The sequence below is a fragment of the Cetorhinus maximus genome, chromosome 13 (assembly GCF_964194155.1).
Source record: "Cetorhinus maximus chromosome 13, sCetMax3.hap1.1, whole genome shotgun sequence".
Classification (NCBI taxonomy): Eukaryota; Metazoa; Chordata; class Chondrichthyes; order Lamniformes; family Cetorhinidae; genus Cetorhinus; species Cetorhinus maximus.
The window spans coordinates 70,268,981-70,290,937 of NC_135891.1; the positions used below are offsets into that span (position 1 = coordinate 70,268,981).

Here is a 21,957-nt window from a genome sequence, read left to right on the forward strand (position 1 = left end):
CACCCACAAGATAAATAACGGGGAGGCAGTCACAAGCCACTAATTATTTTTGTCAACGTTAAGATGCGCTCTGCTCCTCAACACTCACAAAAATAATTTGACAGTGACCTTTGTCAAGGCAACTTCACAGCTCCTGAACTGGTCTGAGTGAATGTGACATGGGCTCTCCCATTTCCAAACATTTCTAACCTTCCATATTAAAAGGGGCTTGGCCTTTGGAACAGGGAGTACAGGACAGCGGGTGGAAGGCTCCTTTCAAAATGGTGCTGCATGCATCACAGGAATGGATCAAGAAGACAGTCCACTCCATACCGAGGCTTTAGTGGACACCAGGAGCCAAAGGAATGAACTGTGGCCCCATGTGAGGAAGGGATTCAGTGTAACACACCTTTACCTGGGACCACTGCTGGCCAGAAAGGTGGCCTGATTTTAATCATTTATCAGCGTCTTGAGCCATGATAGGTGCAGGCAGCAAAGTATTCAAAATCAGGCCCTATGGACTGAGGCTCAGGCCTCTCTGTTCACGTGTCCCCATTGGTTATGTGCTAGAAAACGGGCCAAAATGGAAAGCACTGAATGTACAGTAACAGAATTATGAGCAACTACCCCAGAAACAACAACTTATATTTAAATACCCCCTTTTAACATAATGAAACATCCCACAAGAGCATTATAAAACAAAGTATGACACTGAGCCGCATAAGGAGATATTAGGTCAGATGACCAAAAGCTTGGTCAAAGGGGCAGGTTTTAAGGGATGTCTTAAAGGAGGAAAGTGTGGTAAAGAGGCAGAGAGGCGTGGGGAGGGAGTTCCAGAGCTTGGGGTCTATGAAACTGAAGACGCAGCCACCTTTGGGGCAATAATTATAATTGGGAGTGCACGGGAGGCCAGAATTAGAGGAGCATAGAGATCTTGGAGGGTCATGGGGCTGAAGAAGATTACAGAGATAGGGAGGGGGTGAGGCTGTGGAGGGACTTGTAGATCAGCAAACACAGGGGTGATAGGTGAATGGAACTTGTTGCAGATTAAGACACGGGCAGCAGTTTTGGATGACTTCAATGTTTACAGAGGGTAGATTGTGGGAGAGCAGCCGGGACTGTGCTGGAATAGTCGAGTCTAAAGGAAGCAAAGGCATGGATGAGGATTTCAGCAGCAGATGAGCTGAGGCAGAGGTGAAGTCGAGCGACATTAATGAGTTGGAAATCGGCGGCCTTAGTGATGGCACAAATATAGGGATCAAATGTGACAGCAAGGTTGTGAACAGACTGGCTTAATCTCAGACTGCTGCCGGGGAGGGGGATGGAGTTGGTTGCTAGGTAACCGAGTTTGGCATGAAGTCTGAAAACAATGGCTTCAGTCTTCCCAATATTTAATTGGAGCAAATTTCTGCTTGTCCAGTCCTGGATGTCGGATAAGTAGTCTGACATTTTTAACAACAGTGGAGGAGTCGAGAGAGGTGGTGGTGAGGGAGAGCTGGGAGTCAGTGTACATGTGAATACTAATGCAGTACCTTTGGCTGCTATCACTGAGGGGCGGCATGTAGGTGAGAAATAGGAGGGGCCAAGGATTGATCATTGGGGGACACCAGAGGTAACAGTGCAAGAGTAGGATGAGAAGCCATTGCAAGTGATTCTCTGGCTATGATTAGATAGTTAAGAGGTGAGAGCTGATCCCATCCAGCTGGACAAGAGGTGTTGGAGGAGAATGTAGGGTAGAATGTGGGCCTTGCTCATGGGCAGTGGGAGGCATTCAAGGAGGCAATAGTGAAGTTTCAGAACAAATATGTTCCCACAAAGAAAAATAGTGGGCCACCCCTGGATGTCAAGCAGCATACAACGCATGATAAACAAGAAGGGAAGCTTATGTTAGAAATCGAGTGTTCAAAACTGCAGAAAATCTAGAGGAATATAGAAAGTGCAGGGGTGAAAATAAAAAGGAAATTAGGAAATCAAAGAGAGGAGATGAAAAAATATTGGCACTTAAAATCAAGAGAAACCCAAAGATGTCTGATAAGTTCACAAAGAGCAAGACTAAGGAAAGAGTACGGTCAATTAGAGACCAAAATGGCAGAGTTTTGGGAATGATTCTTAATGAATACTTTGCATCAGCCTTCACAAAAGAGGGGGATGATGCTAACTTTGTAGTTAAGGAGGAGGAATATGAATATTAAATGTTATAAAGACAGTGAGAAATGAAATATTAAGGGGTTTAGCATCCAGTAAAATAGATAAATCTCCAGGCTGGGATGAAATGTATCCCAGGGTGCTAAGAGAAGCAAGGCAGTAAAGTGCAGAGGTTCTGACCATTATTTTCCAATACTCTCAGTACAGACATCGTGCCAGAGGCTAATATTATACCATTGTTTAAAAAAAGAGAGAAAGAGCTAGGGCAGTCAGCCTAATATTGGTGGTTAGAAAATTGTTGGAAAAAGTTCTGGGGGACAATGTAAATTGTCATTTAGAAAGAATAGCTTTTCAAGGGCAGTCAGCAGGGCTTTGTTAAGGGGAGGTGTGTCCCACTCAACTGATTGATTTTTTTTAAGGAGGTAACAAGTAAGGTTGATGAGGGTAGCTCATGCCTTTGATGTCATCTACATGGATTTTAGCAAAGCTTTTGACAAAGTTCCACATGACAGACTGGTCAGAAAAGTAAGATCCCATGGGATCCAAGGGAAAATGACAAGTTGGATCCAAAATTGGCTGAGTGACTGGAAGCCAATGTGAGTGCAACGCTGTTTCCAGTGGGGTTCCACAGGGCTCAGTATAAGGTCCCTTGTTTTTCATGGTAAATATCACTTAATGATTTAGACTTAAATGTAGGGCCATAAAGTTTTAAGATGATACACAATTTTAACATATGGTTGATAGTGAGGGAGAAAGCTGTGGACTGCAGGAAGATATCAATGGACTGGTGACTTTCACTGCTGGTCTTTGGATATAGGCCCAACTAGGACTTAGACTGAGAATTCTTTAATCAACGTTCCCAGGAGAACAAAGAAAACACTTCAAAGACACTCTGAAACTCTCCTTGAAGTGCAGCAGCATTGACGTTAACAACTGGGAGGAGCTTGCTACCAATCATTCAAAATGGTGACAACTTATCCATCAAGTTCAAGTTCCATCAAGCAAGAATCACAACATCGTATTGATGAGACAGACCAGTGGCAGAGAAGGAAAGAAAAAGAACATAAGAAATAGGAACAGGTGTAGACCATTCGGCCCCTCAAGCCTGCTTCGCCATTCAATAAGATCATGGCTGATCTTGTGTTACGATTTCCGCATTCCCATCTAACCCCGATAACCTTTGATTCCCTTGCCTAACAAGAACCTATCTAGCTCTGCCTTAAAAATATTCAATGGGCAGAATTTTGCCCTTGGTGGGTGTGCGGGCCCGACTGGCACGGCGGCGGGCAGACAGCCGACATGCGCATGAAAGAGCGCACTGCTCCCTAAGACTAAGTGCTGTCTCAGGGAGATTAGTGACAGTGCACAAAAGTTAAAAAATAGAAAAATAAAAATATTATTAACCTGTCCCCCTCATGTGACAATGTCACACGAGATGGGACATGTTAGTAAAAATGACATAAACTTTATTACACTTTTTAAAAATGGACATGAAACCTCATCCCGCCAGTGGATGAGATTTCATGTATTATCAGGAGCCCACTGGGGCTCCTGGCCTGCCCATCAGCCTTAAGGTTGGACGGGCAGGTCTTTAATGATCTTAATTAGCCTGTCAATGGGGTTCCTCCCGACGTCATTCCACGTCATTTTCCCGTTGGCGAACAGGCCCCGCCCCCAAATCGCCAACTGGAAAATTCTGGCCAATGACTCCGCTCCCACTACCTTCTGAGGCAGAGAGTTCCAAAGTCTCACAACTCTCTGAGAGAAAAAACGTTCTCCTCATCTCTGTCCAAAAAGAGCAACCCCTAATTTTAAAACAGTGCCCCTAGTCCTGGACTCACCCACATGAGGAAACATCCTTTCGACGTCCACCTTGTAAAGGCCGTTCAGGATCTTGTATACTTCAATCAAATCACCCCTCACTCTTCTAAGCTCCAGTGGAAACAAGCCCAGTCTGTCCAACCTTTCTTCATAAGATAACCCACTCATTCCAGGTATCAATCTAGTTAACTTCCTTTGAACCACCTCCAATGCATTTACATCCTTCCTTAAATAAGGAGACCAAAACTGCACACAGTATTCGAGGTGCAATCTCACCAATGCCCTGGATAACTGAAGCATAACATCCTTATTTTTATGTTCAACTCCTCTCATAATGAAGGATAGCATTCCATTAGCCTTCTTAATTACTTGCTGTACCTACATACTAACGTTTGTGACTAATATACTAGAACACCTAGATCCCGCTGCACCTCAGAATACTGCAGCCGTTCTCCATTTAAGTAATACTCTGCTTTTTTGTTCTTCCTGCCAAAGTGAACAACTTCACACTTTCCCACATTAAACTCCGTTTGCCAGATCTCTGCCCACTCACTCAAACTATCTATATTCATCTACAACCTCATGTCCTCTTCACAACATACTTTCCTACCTATCTTTGTGTCATGACATACTTTCCTACCTATCTTTGTGGCATCTGCAAATTTAGCTACCATGCCTTCACTCTGGTCATCTAAGTCGTTGATGTAAACCGTAAAAATTTGAGGCCCCGGTACAGACCCCTGTGGGAGTCCACTTGTCACACCCTGCCAATCAGAAAAAGACCTATTTATGCCAACACTCTGCTTTCAGTCAGCCAATCTTCTATCCATGCTAACATTTCGAGTCCGTATGACTCTTCAACAGTACTAAGTAAAAATAGAAAAGAGGTGAAATATAAGCTGGTTTAAGGGGTGGGGGTAGAGCTGGATAGAGGGCCATGATAGGTGGAGATAGCCAAAAGATGTCATAGACAAAAGGACAAAGAGGTGTTGAAGGTGGTGATATTATCTAAGGAATGTGCTAATTAAGGGTAGAAAGCAGGACAAGCAAAGTACAGATAGCCCGAGTGGGGATGAGGTGAAGGGAAGGGATCGAAATAGGCTAAAAGGTAGAGATAAAACAATGGATGGAAATACATTTAAAAATAATGGAAATAGGTGGGAAAAGAAAAATCTATATAAATTATTGGAAAAAAAAGGGGGGGATCGGAAAGGGGGTGGGGATGGAGGAGAGAATTCATGATCTAAAGTTGTTGAACTCGATATTCAGTCCGGAAGGCTGTAAAGTGCCTAGTCGGAAGATGAGGTGCTGTTCCTCCAGTTTGCGTTGAGCTTCACTGGAACAATGCAGCAAGCCAAGGACGGACATGTGGGCATGAGAGCAGGGTGGAGTGTTGAAATGGCAAGCGACAGGGAGGTCTGGGTCATGCTTGCGGACAGACCGAAGGTGTTCTGCAAAGCAGTCACCCAGTCTGTGTTTGGTCTCTCCAATGTAGAGGAAACCACATTGGGAGCAACGAATGCAGTAGACTAAGTTGAGGGAAGTGCAAGTGAAATGCTGCTTCACTTGAAAGGAGTGTTTTGTCCCTTGGAAGGTGAGGAGAGGGGAAGTAAAGGGGCAGGTGTTCCATCTTTTGCGGTTGCATGGGAAGGTGCCGTGGGAGGGGGTTGAGGTGTAGGGGGTGATGGAGGAGTGGACCAGGGTGTCCCAGAGGGAATAATCCCTGCGGAATGCTGCCGGGGGGGTGAAGGGAAGATGTGTTTGGTGGTGGCATCATGCTGGAGTTGGCGGATATGGCGGAGGATGATCCTTTGTATGCGGAGGCTGGTGGGGTGATAAGTGAGGACAAGGGGGACCCTATCATGGTTCTGGGAGGGAGAGGAAGGTGTGAGGGCAGATGCGCGGGAGATGGGCCGGACACGGTTGAGGGCCCTGTCAACTACCGCGGGTGGAAAACCTCGGTTAAGGAAGAAGGAGGACATGTCAGAGGAACTGTTTTTGAAGGTAGCATCATCAGAACAGATGCGACGGAGGCGAAAGAACTGAGAGAATGGGATGGAGTCCTTACAGGAAGCGGGGTGTGAGGAGCTGTAGTCGAGGTAGCTGTGGGAGTCGGTAGGCTTGTAATGAATATTGGTGGACAGTCTATCACCAGAAATTGAGACAGAGAGGTCAAGGAAGGGAAGGGAAGTGGCAGGGATGGACCATGTGAAAATGATGGAGGGGTGGAAATCGGAAGCAAAATTAATAAATTTTTCCAGGTCCAGACAAGAGCATGAAGCAGCACCGAAGCAATCATCGATGTACCGGAGAAAGAGTTGTGGGAGGGGGCAGGAGTAGGACTGGAACAAGGAATGTTCCACATACCCCATAAAGGGACAGGCATAACTGGGGCCCATGCAGGTACCCATAGCCACACCTTTTATTTGGAAGAAGTGAGAGGGGTTTAAGGAGAAATTGTTCAGTGTGAGAACAAGTTCAGCCAGACAGAGGAGAGTAGTGGTGGATGGGGATTCTTCGGACCTCTGTTCGAGGAAGAAGCGGAGAGCCCTCAGACCATCCTGGTGGGGGATTGAGGTGTAGAGCGATTGGACGTCCATGGTGAAGAGGAGGCGGTTGGGGCCAGGGAACTGGAAATTGTCGATATGATGTAGGGTGTCAGAGGAATCACAGATGTAGCTGGGAAGAGACTGGACAAGGGGAGAGAGAATGGAGTCAAGATAGCAAGAAATGAGTTCCGTGGGGCAGGAATAGGCTGACACGATCTGTCTGCCGGGACAGTCCTGTTTGTGGATTTTGGGTAGGAGGTAGAATCGGGCCATCTGAGGTTGGGAGACTATGAGGCTGGAACCTGTGGAAGGAAGATTTCCAGAGGAGATGAGGTCATTAACAGTCCTGGAAACAATGGCTTGATGTTCAATGGTGGGGTCATGGTCCAGGGGGAGGTAGGAAGAAGTGTCTACGAGTTGACGCTCAGCCTCTGCGAGGTAGAGGTCAGTGCACCAGACAACAACAGCACCACCCTTGTCAGCGGGTTTAATGACAATGTCAGGGTTGGACCTGAGAGAACGGAGTGCAGCAAGTTCAGAGAGAGACAGATTAGAGTGGGTGAGAGGAGCAGAGAAATTGAGACGACTAATGTCATGCCGACAGTTCTCAATGAAAAGATCGAGAAGGTAAGAATCCAAAGGGAGGCGACCAGGTGGAGGGAGAATATTGGAGGCGGGTAAAAGGATCCATTGAACAGGGAGAAGACTCCTGCCCAAATAAGTGAGCACGGAGACGAAGACGGCGGAAGAAGAGTTCAGCATCGTGCCAAGCCCGAAATTCATTGAGATGAGGGCATAAGGGTATGAAACTAAGTCCATTGCTGAGCACTGAACGTTCAGCATCGTTCTGTTCCGGCAGACCGATTGTGTCAGCCTGTTCCTGCCCCACGAAACTTCATTTCTTGCTATCTTGACTCCATTCTCTCTCCCCTTGTCCAGTCCCTTCCCACCTACATCCATGATTCCTCTGACACCCTACATCAAATCAACAATTTCCAGCTCCCTGGCCCCAACTGCCTCCTCTTCACCATGGACATCCAATCCCTCTACACCTCCATCCCCCACCGGGATGGTCTGATGGCTCTCCGCTTCTTCCTCGAACAGAGGCCCGAACAATCCCCATCCACCACTACTCTCCTCCGTCTGGCTCAACTTGTTCTCACACTGAACAATTTCTCCTTAAACTCCTCTCACTTCCTCCAAATAAAAGGTTTGGCTATGGGTACCCGCATGGGCCCCAGTTATGCTTGTCTCTTTATGGGGTATGTGGAACATTCCTTGTTCCAGTCCTACTCCAGCCCCCTCCCACAATTCTTTCCCCAGTACATCGATGATTGCTTCGGTGCTGCTTCATGCTCTCGTCTGGACCTGGAAAAATGTATTAATTTTGCTTCCAATTTCCACCCCTCCATCATTTTCACATGGTCCATCTCTGACACTTCCCTTCCTTGACCTCTCTGTCTCAATTTCTGGTGATAGACTGTCCACCAATATTCATTACAAGCCTACCAACTCCCACAGCTACCTCGACTACAGCTCCTCACACCCCGCTTCCTGAAAGGACTCCATCCCATTCTCTCAGTTCCTTCGCCTCCGTCGCATCTGTTCTGATGATGCCACTTTCATAAACAGTTCCTCTGACATGTCTTCCTTCTTCCTTAACCGAGGTTTTCCACCCACGGTCGTTGACAGGGCCCTCAACCGTATCTGGCCCATCTCCCACGCATTCGCCCTCACGCCTTCTCCTCCCTCCCAGAACCATGATAGGGTCCCCCTTGTCCTCACTTATCACCCCACCAACCTCCGCATTCAAAGGATCATCTTCCATCATTTCCGCCAACTTCAGCATGATGCCACCACCAAACACATCTTCACTTCACCCCTCCTGGCGGCATTCCGCAGGGATCGTTCCCTCCGGGACACCCTGGTCCACTCCTCCATCACCCCCTACAGCTCAACCCCCTCCCATGGCACCTTCCCATGCAACCGCAGAAGATGCAACACCTGCCCCTTTACTTCTCCTCTCCTCACCGTCCAAAGGCCCAAACACTCCTTTCAAGTGAAGCAGCATTTCACTTGCACTTCCCTCAATTTAGTCTACTGCATTCATTGCTCCCAATGCGGTTTCCTCTACATTGGAGAGATCAAACGCAGACTGGGTGACCGCTTTGTGGAACACTTTCGGTCTGTTCTCAAGCATGACCCAGACCTCCCTGTCGCTTGCCATTTCAACACTCCACACTGCTCTCATGCCCACATGTCTGTCCTTGGCCTGCTGCATTTTTCTAGTGAAGCTCAACGCAAACTGGAGGAACAGCACCTCATCTTCCGACTTGGCACTTTACAGCCTTCCGGACTGAATATCGAGTTCAACAATTTTAGATCATGAACTCTCTCCTCCATCCCCACCCCCTTTCCGATCCCCCCCCTTTTTTTCCAATAATTTATATAGATTTTTCTTTTCGATCCCTTCCCTTCACCCCACCCCACCCCCAACAGGGCTATCTGTACCTTGATTGTCCTGCTTTCTACCCTTAATTAGCACATCCCTTAGATAATATCACCACCTTCAACACCTTTGTTCTTTTGTCTATGACATCTTTTGGCAGTCTCCACCTATCACTGGCCCTCTATCCAGCTCTACCACCCCCGCCGCCGCCCCCCCCCCCCCCCCCCCCTTAAACCAGCTTATACTTCACCTCTTTTCTATTTTTACTTAGTTCTGTTGAGTCATACAGACTCGAAACGTTAACTGTGTTCCTCTCCGCAGATGCTGCCAGACCTGCTGAGGTTTTCCAGGTATTTTTATTTTTGTTTTGGATTTCCAGCATCCGCAGTTTTTTGCTTCTATCCATGCTAATATGTTACCCACTACACCATGCGCTTTTATTATCCATAATAATCTTTGATGTGGCACCTTATCAAATGTCTTCTGGGAATCCAAGTACAGTACATCTACAGGCTCCCCTTTATCCATTGTGCATGTTACTCCTTCAAAAAACTCCATTAAATTGGTTTCCCTTTCATAAAGCCACGCTGACTCTTCCCTATTGCCTTGAGCTCTTCTAAGTGCCCAGTTATAACCTCCTTAATGATCGATTCTAATAACTTCCCCACGGCAGACATCAAGCTAACTGGCCTATAGTTTCCTGTTTTCTGCCTCCCTCCCTTCTTGAATAGAGGGGTTATATTTGCTACTTTCCAGTCTGATGGTACCTTTCCAGAATCTAGCAAATTTTGGAAAATTAACACCAGCGCATCGACTACCTCATTAGCCACTTCTTTTAAGACCCTGGGATGTAGTCCATCGGGACCCGGAGACTTGCCAACCTGCAGCTCCATCAATTTGCTCAGCACCGTTTCCCTAGTGATTTCAGTTTCACCAAGTTCTTCTCTCCCTTTCACTTTCCTGATTTGCAGCTATTACTGTAACATTTTTTGTATCCTCTATAGTGAACACAGAGCAAAATATTTGTCCATTTCTTCCACCATTTCATTATTATCTACTATTAACTTCCCACTGTCACTCTCTGGAGGATCAACACTCACTTTACTTACTCTTTTCCTTTTTAAGTACGTTCGTTTTTACATTTCTAGCTAGCTTCCTCTCACACTCTAATATCTTTCTCCTGATTAACCTTTTGGTCATCCTCTGCCATTCTTTATATTCTGTCCAATCATTTGCCCTGCCACTGATCTTTGCAGAGTTGTATGCTTTTTCCTTAAGTTTGAAGCTTTGCTTAACATCTCTAGTTAACCATGGATGGTGGGCCCTCCGCTTAGAATTTTTTTTATAGTAGGAATGTACGTATTCTGAATACTCTGAAATACCCTCTTAAATGTCTGCCTCTGCTTCTCGATTGATCTATCCTCTAGCCTAGTTTCCCAGTTCACTTCAGCTAGCTCGGCTTTCATGCCCACACATTTGCCCTTATTTAAGTTTAAGGTACTAGTTTTCGACCCACTCTTCTCCCTTTCAAGCTGGATGTAAAATTCAATCATATTGTGGTCGCTGCTACCCAGGGATGCCTTTACCCTGAGGTCATTAATTAATCCTGTCACGTTACACAATGCCAAGTCTAACATAACCTGCTCTCTGGTTGGCATAGGCCAATTGGCCCCTCGAGCCTTCTCTGCCATTCAACTAGGTCATGACTGACCTTCTACCTCAACGTCATTTTCCTGCACTATCCCGCAGATCCCTTGATATCTTTAATATCCAGAAATCTATCAATCTTCATCTTGAACATTGTTCACTGTCTTCAATGACTGTGTTTCCACAGCCCTCTGGGGTAGAGAATTCCAAAGATTCACCACCCTCTGAGTGAAGAAATTCCTCCTCATCTCAGTCCTAAATGGGTACCCCTCATTTGAAGTGTCCCCTGGTTCTAGACCCCCCCCCCCCCAGGCAGGGAAACATCCCTCCTGCATCTCCCTTGGCAAGCCCTGTAAGAATATCCGTCGCCTTCTGAGATCCACACTCAGTGCCATGCACCGCCATATGAACACACTCGACCTCTCCCTCCAGCAGCACCGCCACACCCTTTTTCAAAGCTGCGCGTGCCCCCAATTTCATTTTATTCTTCGCCTCATCCGACGCCTCAACAAGAAACTTTTTCTCTTTCTCTCAAGTGCTAAGGAACGCAAGCTCCAACAACTCATCGACACCAACACCCATCTGGGACCCTCCACCCCTGCTTGTCCCTCCGTCCCCACCCCATCTTCCAATCCCAGCCCCAGCTACGTATTCACTATACCCCCTGACCTTCCCCTCGCCGATGCTGAACGTTCAGTGCTCAGCAAAGGACTTAGTTTCATACCCTTACGCCCTCATCTCAATGAATTTCGGGCTCGGCATGATACTGAACTCTTCTTCCACCGTCTTCGTCTCTGTGCTCACTTCTTTGGGCAGGAGTCCTCTCCCCGTTCAACGGATCCTTTTACCCACCTCCAATATTCTCCCTCCACCTGGACCCCTCCCTCTGGATTCTTACCTTCTCTTGATCTTTTCATTGAGAACTGTCGGCATGACATTAGCCGTCTCAATTTCTCTGCTGCTCTCACCCATTCTAATCTGTCTCTCTCTGAACTTACTGCACTCCGTTCTCTCAGGACCAACCCCTACATTGTCATCAAACCCGCTGACAAGGGTGGTGCTGTTGCTGTCTGGCGCATTGACGTCTACCTCGCGGAGGCTGAGCGTCAACTCTCAGACACTTCCTCCTACCTCTCCCTGGACCATGACCCCACCACAGAACATCAAGCCATTGTTTCCAGGACTGTCACTGACCTCATCTCCTCTGGAGATCTTCCTCCCACAGCTTCCAACCTGATAGTCGCCCAGCCTCGGACGGCCCGCTTCTACCTCCTACCCAAAATCCACAAACAGAACTTTCCCAGCAGACCGATTGTGTCAGCCTGTTCCTGCCCCACGGAACTCATTTCTCATTATCTTGACTCCCTTCTCTCTCCCCTTGTCCAGTCCCTTCCCACCTACATCTGTGATTCCTCTGACACCTTATGTCACATCAACAATTTCCAGTTCCCTGGCCCCAACCGCTTCCTCTTCACCATGGACGTCCAATCCCTCTTCACCTCCATCCCCCACCAGGATGGTCTGAGGGCCCTCAGCTTCTTCCTTGAACAGAGGCCCGAACAATCCCCATCCACCACTACTCTCCTCCGTCTGGCTGAACTTGTTCTCACACTGAACAATTTCTCCTTTAACTCCTCTCACTTCCTCCAAATAAAAGGTGTGGCTATGGGTACCCGCATGGGCCCCAGCTATGCCTGTCTCTTTATGGGGTATGTGGAACATTCCTTGTTCCATTCCTACTCCGGCCCCCTCCCACAACTCTTTCTCCGGTACATCGATGATTACTTCGGTGCTGCTTCATGCTCTTGTCTGGACCTAGAAAAATTTATTAATTTTGCTTCCAATCTCCACCCCTCCATCATTTTCACATGGTCCATCTCTGACATTTTCCTTCCCTTCCTTGACCTCTCTGTCTCAATTTCTGACAATAGACTGTCCACCAATATCCATTACAAGCCTACCGACTCCCACAGCTACCTCGACTACAGCTCCTCACACCCCGCTTCCTGAAAGGACTCCATCCCATTCTCTCAGTTCCTTCGCCTCCATCGCATCTGTTCTGATGACGCTACCTTCAAAAACAGTTCCTCTGACATGTCCTCCTTCTTCCTTAACCGAGGTTTTCCACCCACGGTCGTTGACAGGGCCCTCAACCGTGTCCGGCCCATCTCCCGCGCATCCGCCCTCACGCCTTCTCCTCCTTCCCAGAAACATGATAGGGTCCCCCTTGTCCTCACTTATCACCCCACCAGCCTCCGCATTCAAAGAATCATCCTCCGTCATTTCCGCCAACTCCAGCATGATGCCACCACCAAACACATCTTCCCTTCACCCCCACTGGCGGCATTCCATAGGGATCGTTCCCTCCGGGACACCCTGGTCCACTCCTCCATCACCCCCTACTCCTCAACCCCCACCTATGGTACCTCCGCATGCCCACACAGAAGATACAACACCAGCCCCTTCACTTCCTCTCTCCTCACCGTCCAAGAGCCCAAACACTCCTTTCAAGTGAAGCAGCACTTGCATTTCCCCTAACTTAGTCTACTGCATTCGTTGCTCCCAATGCGGTCTCCTCTACATTGGAGAGACCAAACGCAAACTGGGCGACCGCTTTGCAGAACACCTGCGGTCTGTCCGCAAGAAAGACCCAAACCTCCCTGTCGCTTGCCATTTTAACACTCCACCCTGCTCTCTTGCCCATATGTCTGTCCTTGGCTTGCTGCATTGTTCCAGTGAAGCCCAACGCAAACTGGAGGAACAGCACCTCATCTTCCGACTAGGCACTTTACAGCCTTCCGGGCTGAATATTGAATTCAACAACTTTAGATCTTAAACTCCCTCCCCCCATCCCCACCCCGTTTCTTCCCCCTCCCTTTTGTTTTTTTCAATAATTTATATAGATTTTTCTTTTCCCACCTATTTCCATTATTTTAAAATCTACAACTAATACCTTGTCAGTCTTTCCACCCCACCCCCACTAGAGCTGTACCTTGAGTACCCTGCCATCCATTCTTAATTAGCACATTTTCTTAGATAATATCACCACCTTCAACACCTCTTTGATCCTTTTGTCTGTGACATCTTTTGATTATCTGCTCCTATCACTGCTTGCTTGTCCCTACAACCACCCCCTCCCTCAACTTCTCTCTCCCCCCACCCACCTTAAACCAGTTTATATTTCACCCCTCTCCTAACTATACTCAGTTCTGTTGAAGGGTCGTGAGGACTCGAAACGTCGACTCTTTTCTTCTCCACCGATGCTGCCAGACCTGCTGAGTTTTTCCAGGTAATTCTGTTTTTGTTCTGTAAGAATATTGTTTGTTTCAATAAGATCACCTCTCATTCTTCTGAACTCTAGAAAATACAGGCCCAGACTCCACAATTTCTCCTCATAAGACAATCTTGCCACCCCAGGGATTAGTTTGGTGAACCTTTGTTGCACTCCCTCGATGGCAAATACATCCTTTCTTAGGTAAGGAGACCAAAACTGTGCACAATATTCCAAGCGCGGCCTCACCAAAGCTCTATACAACTGCAGCAAGAAATCTTTACTCCTGTACTCAAATCCTCTTGCAATAAAGGCCAAGACCACTGGCCTTCCTAATTTTTGCTGCACCTGAATGCTAGCTTTCAGTGACTTATGAACAAAGATTTCTTCAACAGCACCTTCCAAACCTGTGACCTCTACCACCTAGAAGGACAAGGGCAGCAGATGCATGATTGGTCAAGGCATTGCCCTGAGGAATGAACCAGCAAATGGCTTTCACTTATTTTGTTTGTGGAAGGATGGTGGTGGTGGTGGGGGGTGGGGTGGTTGGGGTGGGGGCGGGAGGTGGGTGGGTTTTGGGGTAGGGTGAATGGGGTGGGGGAGGGGGGGTGGTAGGAAAAAAGATTGCAAATAGGCTAAAAGGTGGGGATAAAACAATGAATGAAAATGGAAATAATTTTTTAAAAATAATGAAAATAAGTGGGAAAATAAATAATTAAATAAAAATTGAAAATAAAAATGAATATTGAAAAAAGGGGATCAAAAAGGGGTGAGCATGGAGGAGAGAATTCATGATCTGAAGTTGTTGAACTCAATATTCAGTCCGGAAGGCTGTAAAGTGCCTAGTCGGAAGTTGAGGTGCTGTTCCTCCAGTTTGCGTTGAGCTTCACTGGAACATTGCAGCAGACCAAGGACGGACATGTGGGCATGAGAGCAGGGTGGCGTGTTGAAATGGCAAGCGACAGGAAGGCCTGGGTCATGCTTGCGGACAGACCGAAGGTGTTCTGCAAAGTGGTCACCCAGTCTGTGTTTGGTCTCTCCAATGTAGAGGAAACCGCATTGGGAGCAGCGAATGCAGTAGACTAAATTGAGGGAAGTGCAAGTGAAATGCTGCTTCACTTGAAAGGAGTGTTTAGGCCCTTGGGCGATGAGGAAGGGGAAAATAAAGGGGCAGGTGTTGCACCTTCTGTGATTAAATGGGAAGGTGCCGTGGGAGGGGTTTGAGGTGTTGGGGGTGATGGAGGAGTGGACCAGGGTGTCCCAGAGGGAACGGTCTCTACGAAATGCCGACAGGGGGGTGAAGGGAAAATGTGTTTGGTGGTGGCATCATGCTGGAGTTGGTGGAAATGGCGGAGGATGATCCTTTGAATGTGGAGGCTGGTAGGGTGAAAAGTGAGGACAAGAGGGACCCTATCATGGTTCTGGGAGGGAGAGGAAGGTGTGAGGGCAGAGGCGCGGGAGATGGTTAGGACACGGTTGAGGGTCCTGTCAACCACCGTGGGTGGGAAACTTCGGTTAAGGAAGAAGGAAAACATGTCAGAAGCACCGTTTTGGAAAGTGACATCATCAGAACAGATGCGACGGAGGCGAAGGAACTGAGAGAATGGGATGGAGTCCTTACAGGAAGCGGGGTGTGAGGAGCTGTAGTCAAGGTAGCTGCGGGAGTCGGTGGGCTTGTAATGAATATTGGTGGACAGTCTATCACCAGAAATTGAGACAGAGAGGTCAAGGATGGGAAGGGAAGTGTCAGAGATGGACCATGTGAAGGTGATGGAGGGGTGGAAATTGGAAGCAAAATTTATCAAATTTTTCTTGGTCCAGACGAGAATATGAAGCAACACCGAAACAGCCATCGATGTACTGGAGAAAGAGTTGTGGGAGGGGGCCGGAGTAGGACTGGAACAAGGAATGTTCCACATACCCCATAAAGAGACAGGCATAGCTGGGGCCCATGCTGGTACCCATGGCCACACCTTTTATTTGGAGGAAGTGAGTCAAGTTTAAGGAGAAATTGTTCAGTGAGAGAACAAGTTCAGCCAGATGGAGGAGAGTGGTGGTGGCTGGGGATTGTTCGGGCCTCTGGTCAAGGAAGAAGCGGACAGCCCTCAGACCATCCTGGTGGGGGATAGAGGTGTAGAGGGATTGGACGTCCATGGTGAAGAGGAGGCGGTTAGGGCCAGGGAACTGGAAATTGTTGATATGTAGGGCATCAGAGGAATTGGGGATTTGTAGGTGGGAAGAGACTGGACAAGGGGAGAGAGAACGGAGTCAAGATAGGAAGAAATGAGTTCTGTGGGGCAGGAACAGGCTGACACAATCGGTCTACCCAGGACAGTCCTGTTTATGGATTTTGAGGGCGAGGTAGAAGCGGGTCGTCCGCCGTGGGAGACTATGAGACTGGAAACTGTGGAGGGAAGATCTCCAGAGGAGATGAGGTCAGTGACAGTCCTGGAAACAATGGCTTGATAAAAACAAAAAACTACTTCGGATGCTGGAAATCTAAAACAAAAACAAAATTACCTGGAAAAACTCAGCAGGTCTGGCAGCATCGGCGGAGAAGAAAAGAGTTGACGTTTCGAGTCCTCATGACCCTTCAGCAGAACTGAGTGAAGTTAGGTTAGGAGAGGGGTGAAATATAAGCTGGTTTAAGGTCCGGGGGGTGGAGGGGGGTGGGGGGGGGAGGTGGGAAGTTGGGTGGGGGGGTTGTAGGGACAAGCAAGCAGTGATACAGATAATCAAAAGATGTTACAGACAAAGGAACAAGGAGGTGTTAAAGGTGGTGATATTATCTAAGAGAATGTGCTAATTAAGAATGGATGGCAGGACACTCAAAGAGTGTCTTTGAGTTTCTTTGAGTGTCCTGCCATCCATTCTTAATTAGCACATTCTCTTAGATAATATCACCACCTTTAACACCTCCCTGTTCCTTTGTCTGTGACATCTTTTGATTATCTGTATCACTGCTTGCTTGTCCCTACAACCCCCCCACCCAACTTCTCTCCCCCCCACCCCTCCCCCGCAATAAACCAGTTTATATTTCACCCCTCTCCTAACTTCACTCAGTTCTGCTGAAGGGTCATGAGGACTCGAAACGTCAACTCTTTTCTTCTCCGCCAATGCTGCCAGACCTGCTGAGTTTTTCCAGGTAATTTTGTTTTTACAATGGCTTGATGTTTGGTGGTGGGGCCATGGTCCAGGGGGAGGTGGGGGGAAGTGTCTGAAAGTTGGAGGTCAGCCTCTGTGAGGTAGAGGTCAGTACGCCAGACAACAACAGCACCACCCTTGTTGGCACCACTCTTGCTTACCCTGACATTGGTATTCTTGAGATTGTCCTGATGAGTGCAAGGTGAAAAGCTTTGACAAAATGTATTTTTTCAGCAATTCTCAAGTTCTGTACTACCAAATGACTATTTGAATACTAATTTCTTTCAGTTCTTCATTCTCTAGTATTTCTGGGAGTTTTTTTATATCTTCCTCTGTGAAGACAGACACAAAGTATTTGTTTAGTTTCTCTGCTATTTCCTTATTCCCCATTATAAATTTGCTTGTCTCTGCCTGTAATGGACCTACATTTGTCTTTGCTAATCTTTTCCTTTTTACATACCTACAGAAGTTTTTACAGTCCGTTTTTATGTTTCTCATTAGTTTATTCTCATGTTCTATTTTCCCTTTCTTTATCGGTTTATTGGTTCTCCTTTGATGAATCCTAAAATGCTCCCAATTCCCAGGCTTAGTACTCTTTTTTTCAGCAACTTTATAAGCCTCTTCCTTTCATCTAATACAATCTTTAACTTCTCTTGTTCGCCACAGTTGGATCACTTTTCCTGTTGGGTTTTTGTGCCTCAAAGGAGTGTATATTTGTTGTAAACCATGTATTAATTCTTTAAATGCTAGCCATTGCCTGTCTACCATCATACTTTTTAACGTAGTTTCCCGATCCACCACAGCCAATTTGCCCCTCGTATCTTTGTGGTTTCCTTTGTTTAGATTCAAGACCCTAGTTTCGGATTGAACTACATCACTTTCAAACTTCATGTAAAATTCTATCATATTATGGTCGTTCTTTCCTAAAGGCTCCTTTACAACAAGGTTGTTAATTATCCCTTTCTCATTGCACAATACTAGATTTAAAATAACCAGTTCTCTAGTTGGTTCCTCAACATACTGTTCCAGAAAACCATTTTGTATACATTCCAGGAATATGTCCTCCACAGCATTAGTGCTAATTTGGTTTACCCAGCCTATATGTAGATTGTAGTCCCCCATGGTAACTGTATTACCCTTGTTACATGCACCCCTAATTTCCTGACTTATATCGTGGCCTATAAATAATTCCCACCAATATTTGCTGCCTCTTGTGGTTTCTTGGCTCCACCCAAACTGAATCTACACCTTGGTCTTCCGATTTAAGATCCTTTCACTAATGCACTGATCTCATCTTTTATTAACAGTGCTACCCCATCTTTTCCTTTTTCCCTATCCTTCCTAAATGTTGAATACCCTTGAACATTCAATTTCCAGCCTTGGTCACCCTGTAGCCATGTCTCCACAAAGGCAATTAGATCATATCCGTGTATTTCTATTTGTGCCATTAATTCATCTACCTTGTTGTGAATGCTGTGTGCATTCAGATGGATGCCTTTAATTTTGCTTTTTTTAACATTTTTCTGTATTTCGACCCGATTTGATGTTGGCCTTTGTTTCTGTTGTCTTCCAGTTTTGCTTGCTATTTTTTTTCTTATCATTACCAGCTTTGTTTCTCTCCTATTTGAATTCTCTCTCAGGTTCCCAACCCCCAGCCAAGCTAGTTTAAACCCTCCCCAACAGCACTAGCAAATCTCCCAGCGAGGATACTGATCTCGGCCCTGCTAAGATGTAAACCGTCCTCTTTATACAGGGTCCCACTTGCCCCAGAACCAGTCCCAGTGCCTCAGAAATCTAAAATCCTCTCTCCTGCACAACCTCTCCAGCCACGTGTTCATTCACTCTATCCTCCATTCCTACACTCACTAGCATATGGCACTAGGAGTAATCCAGAGATCACTGCCTATGAAGTCCTGCTTTTTAATCTCTTTCCTAGCTCTCTAAAAACTGCTTTCTGGACCTCATCCCTCTTTTATCTATGTCATTGGTACCAATGTGGACCATGACCCCTGGCTGTTCATCCTCTCCTATAAGAATGTCCTGCAGCTGCTCAGTGACATTCTTCACCCTGGCACCAATGAGGCAACATCCCATATGCAGTCCGGATCCCACCACCTCATGCAACATCCTGTTCCATGTGTCCAACAATCTGTGAATCGAGAATTGGCCTGTTCAGTCACATGAAGACCCATGGCAGAAACTCACAACCCTGAGTAGACATCATCCTTGAATTGTGAGACAGCCGACAATGATGATGATGAAATCTAGGGGTAGATGCGTTCATTATGTGAGAACGTGTTCAGGAATTGCACTTTATTCATTGGGAGCGCAGATATCGGAGATCAAACAGATTGAAACTTAGTTGTTCAGGAAGCACCAGCTCTAAGTAAGTAGTGGAATTAGAGATTGAGAGACAGGAGCCTCGAAGTCAACTGTTGCTCAGTGGTATTGCAGGCCGATTTAATTAAAGAAAAGCTTTTATGATTTTCTTTCCCCACAGATTCAGGATGTATTCATCAAAGTCCACTCTGGAGTCACTGGCGGTAAGTAAATAATAGAAATCTTTGTCAACAGCACACGAGCAACAATTAGTGAATCATCGCTCTATTACAGAGCCTCCTTGATTAGCAAGCCATTGAAATCAATGGAAATAACGTCTGACGATCTCTAATATATCATCACTGACATATGTTTCCTAGAATCATTCTGATCATTATATCCACAAGAGTAAAATCTAACATCTTTCACTTACATTAGAGAATACCTTAACAAGCTAAGTTGTCTGGTTTTAGGCCACAGTAGGAGGGACCGCACTGTAACGCTAAATCACTCTCCTTCCCTCAGTGAAGGTATATAGAGCTATGGGTCTGGCGAAGTCCAGGCCTATAACAGAGTTTCAGCTGTGACGATTTCCTTGTTGACTCTCCCTCCAATCTCTGCCATTGTTTTACAAACAGTGTGTTTGTACCTCAAAAGATGATGAGAACCCATACTCTCAAGCCTCATGTGACAAGCCAGAAGAGAAGGAAATCTATCTCCAGGTTATCACTCAGGAAATTAAACTTTAGCCTGAACACTAGAGTTAGCTTATCAATATCTGTCATGCTGTGTCCATTGTTGAAATGGAGAATACTGGTTGGGCTCAAGAAATGTAGAGGATAAAAGAAAATAAAGATTTACATTTTTATAGCACCTTTCACCTATTCGCCCCCCCACACCTCCACCCAACTTGTGCCTAAACCAGACCCTGTGTTATTGATTCAAGGAAGACAGATGAAATGATACATTTTTGGAAAAATCTGAGAAGGAGAGAGAAGCTTTTGAGGTGAGAATTGATGAGAGAGAGGAACTTGGCTCTGCCAATCACTGCATCTCAAAGGCAGTGTTCCAATTTTGTTAAGTCGAAAGTAGGCCAAACAGAGGAAATGACAGGGTTGGATCAAGGCCCTGAGTATGCTTTTCTGCTGTTCAAAAGCCATTGACAACCTTGAGAACTAATACCCTCGATATCATAATAAAGACCAGCAGGTGGTAGCAGTGATTTACCTAGACTATGAATGGTTTGATGTTGTGCCAGTACTGATCTGACAGCTTCCTCTACTCTTTCAGCTCATTCCCCTTCAGACTCCAATGAAGGCTCTTCTGCAATTCACTGTCATGCCAATCATCAATGGTAAGTGTTATACTCTCATGTAACCAGTGTGAGGCACTGTGTTTACACTCACCATGCTGTAGATTGTCAGTGTGAGGCACTGTGTTTACACACTCACCATGCTGTAGATTGTCAGTGTGAGGCACTGTGTTTACACACTCACCATGCTGTAGATTGTCAGCGTGAGGCACTGTGAGTGCACACTCAACATGCTGTAGATTATCAGTGTGAGGCACTGTGTTTACACACTCATCATGCTGTAGATTGTCAGTGTGAGGCACTGTGTTTACACACTCACCGTGCTGTAGATTGTCAGCGTGAGGCACTGTGAGTGCACACTCACCATGCTGTAGATTATCAGTGTGAGGTACTGTGAGTACACACTCACCATGCTTTAGATTATCAGTGTGAGGCACTGTGTTTACACAATCACCATGCTGTAGATTATCAGTGTGAGGTACTGTGTTTACACACTCACCATGCTGTAGATTATCGGTGTGAGGCACTGTGAGTGCACACTCACCATGCCATAGATTATCAATGTGAGGCACTGTGTGTACACACTCACCATGCTGTAGATTATCAATGCGAGGCACTGTGTTTACACACTCACCATGCTGTAGATTATCAATGTGAGGCACTGTGTTTACACACTCACCATGCTGTAGATTATCAATGTGAGGCACTGTGTTTACACACTCATCTTGCTGTAGATTATCAGTGTGAGGCACTGTGTTTACACACTCACCATGCTGCAGATTATCAGTGAGAGGCACTGTGATTACACACTCACCATGCCATAGATTATCAATGTACGGCACTGTGTTTACACACTCACCTTGCTGTAGATTATCAATGTGAGGCACTGTGTTTACACACTCACCATGCTGCAAATTATGAGTGTGAGGCACTGTGTTTACACACTCACCATGCCATAGATTATCAGTGTGAGGGACTGTGTTTATACACTCACCTTGCTGTAGATTATGAATGTGAGGCACTGTGTTCACACACTCACCAGGCTGCAGATTATCAGTGTGAGGCACTGTGTTTACACAATCGCCATGCTGTAGATTATCAGTGTGAGGCACTGTGTTTACACACTCGCCATGCTGCAGATTGTTAGTGTGAGGCACTGTGTTTACACACTCACCATGCTGCAGATTGTCAGTGTGAGGCACCGTGTTTACAATCACCATGCTGCAGATTATCAGTGTGAGGCACTGTGTTTACACACTCACCATGCTATATACTATCAGTGTGAGGCACTGTGTTTATACACTCACTTTGCTGTAGATTA

The 21,957-nt window shown here is 46.3% G+C and overlaps 1 protein-coding gene across 1 annotated transcript in view; it reads left to right on the top strand.

Moving 5' to 3' along the window:
* pltp (phospholipid transfer protein) overlaps window positions 1–20,701 on the top strand; it is an 86,644-nt gene extending 65,943 nt beyond the window's left edge. Inside the window, exons 14-15 of the mRNA XM_078554722.1 lie at window positions 19,506–19,548; window positions 20,615–20,701. Coding sequence (XP_078410848.1) covers window positions 19,506–19,548; window positions 20,615–20,701 — 130 coding nt within the window. The remainder of the gene's footprint in view (window positions 1–19,505; window positions 19,549–20,614) is intronic.
* The last annotated feature ends 1,256 nt before the right edge of the window (window positions 20,702–21,957 follow it).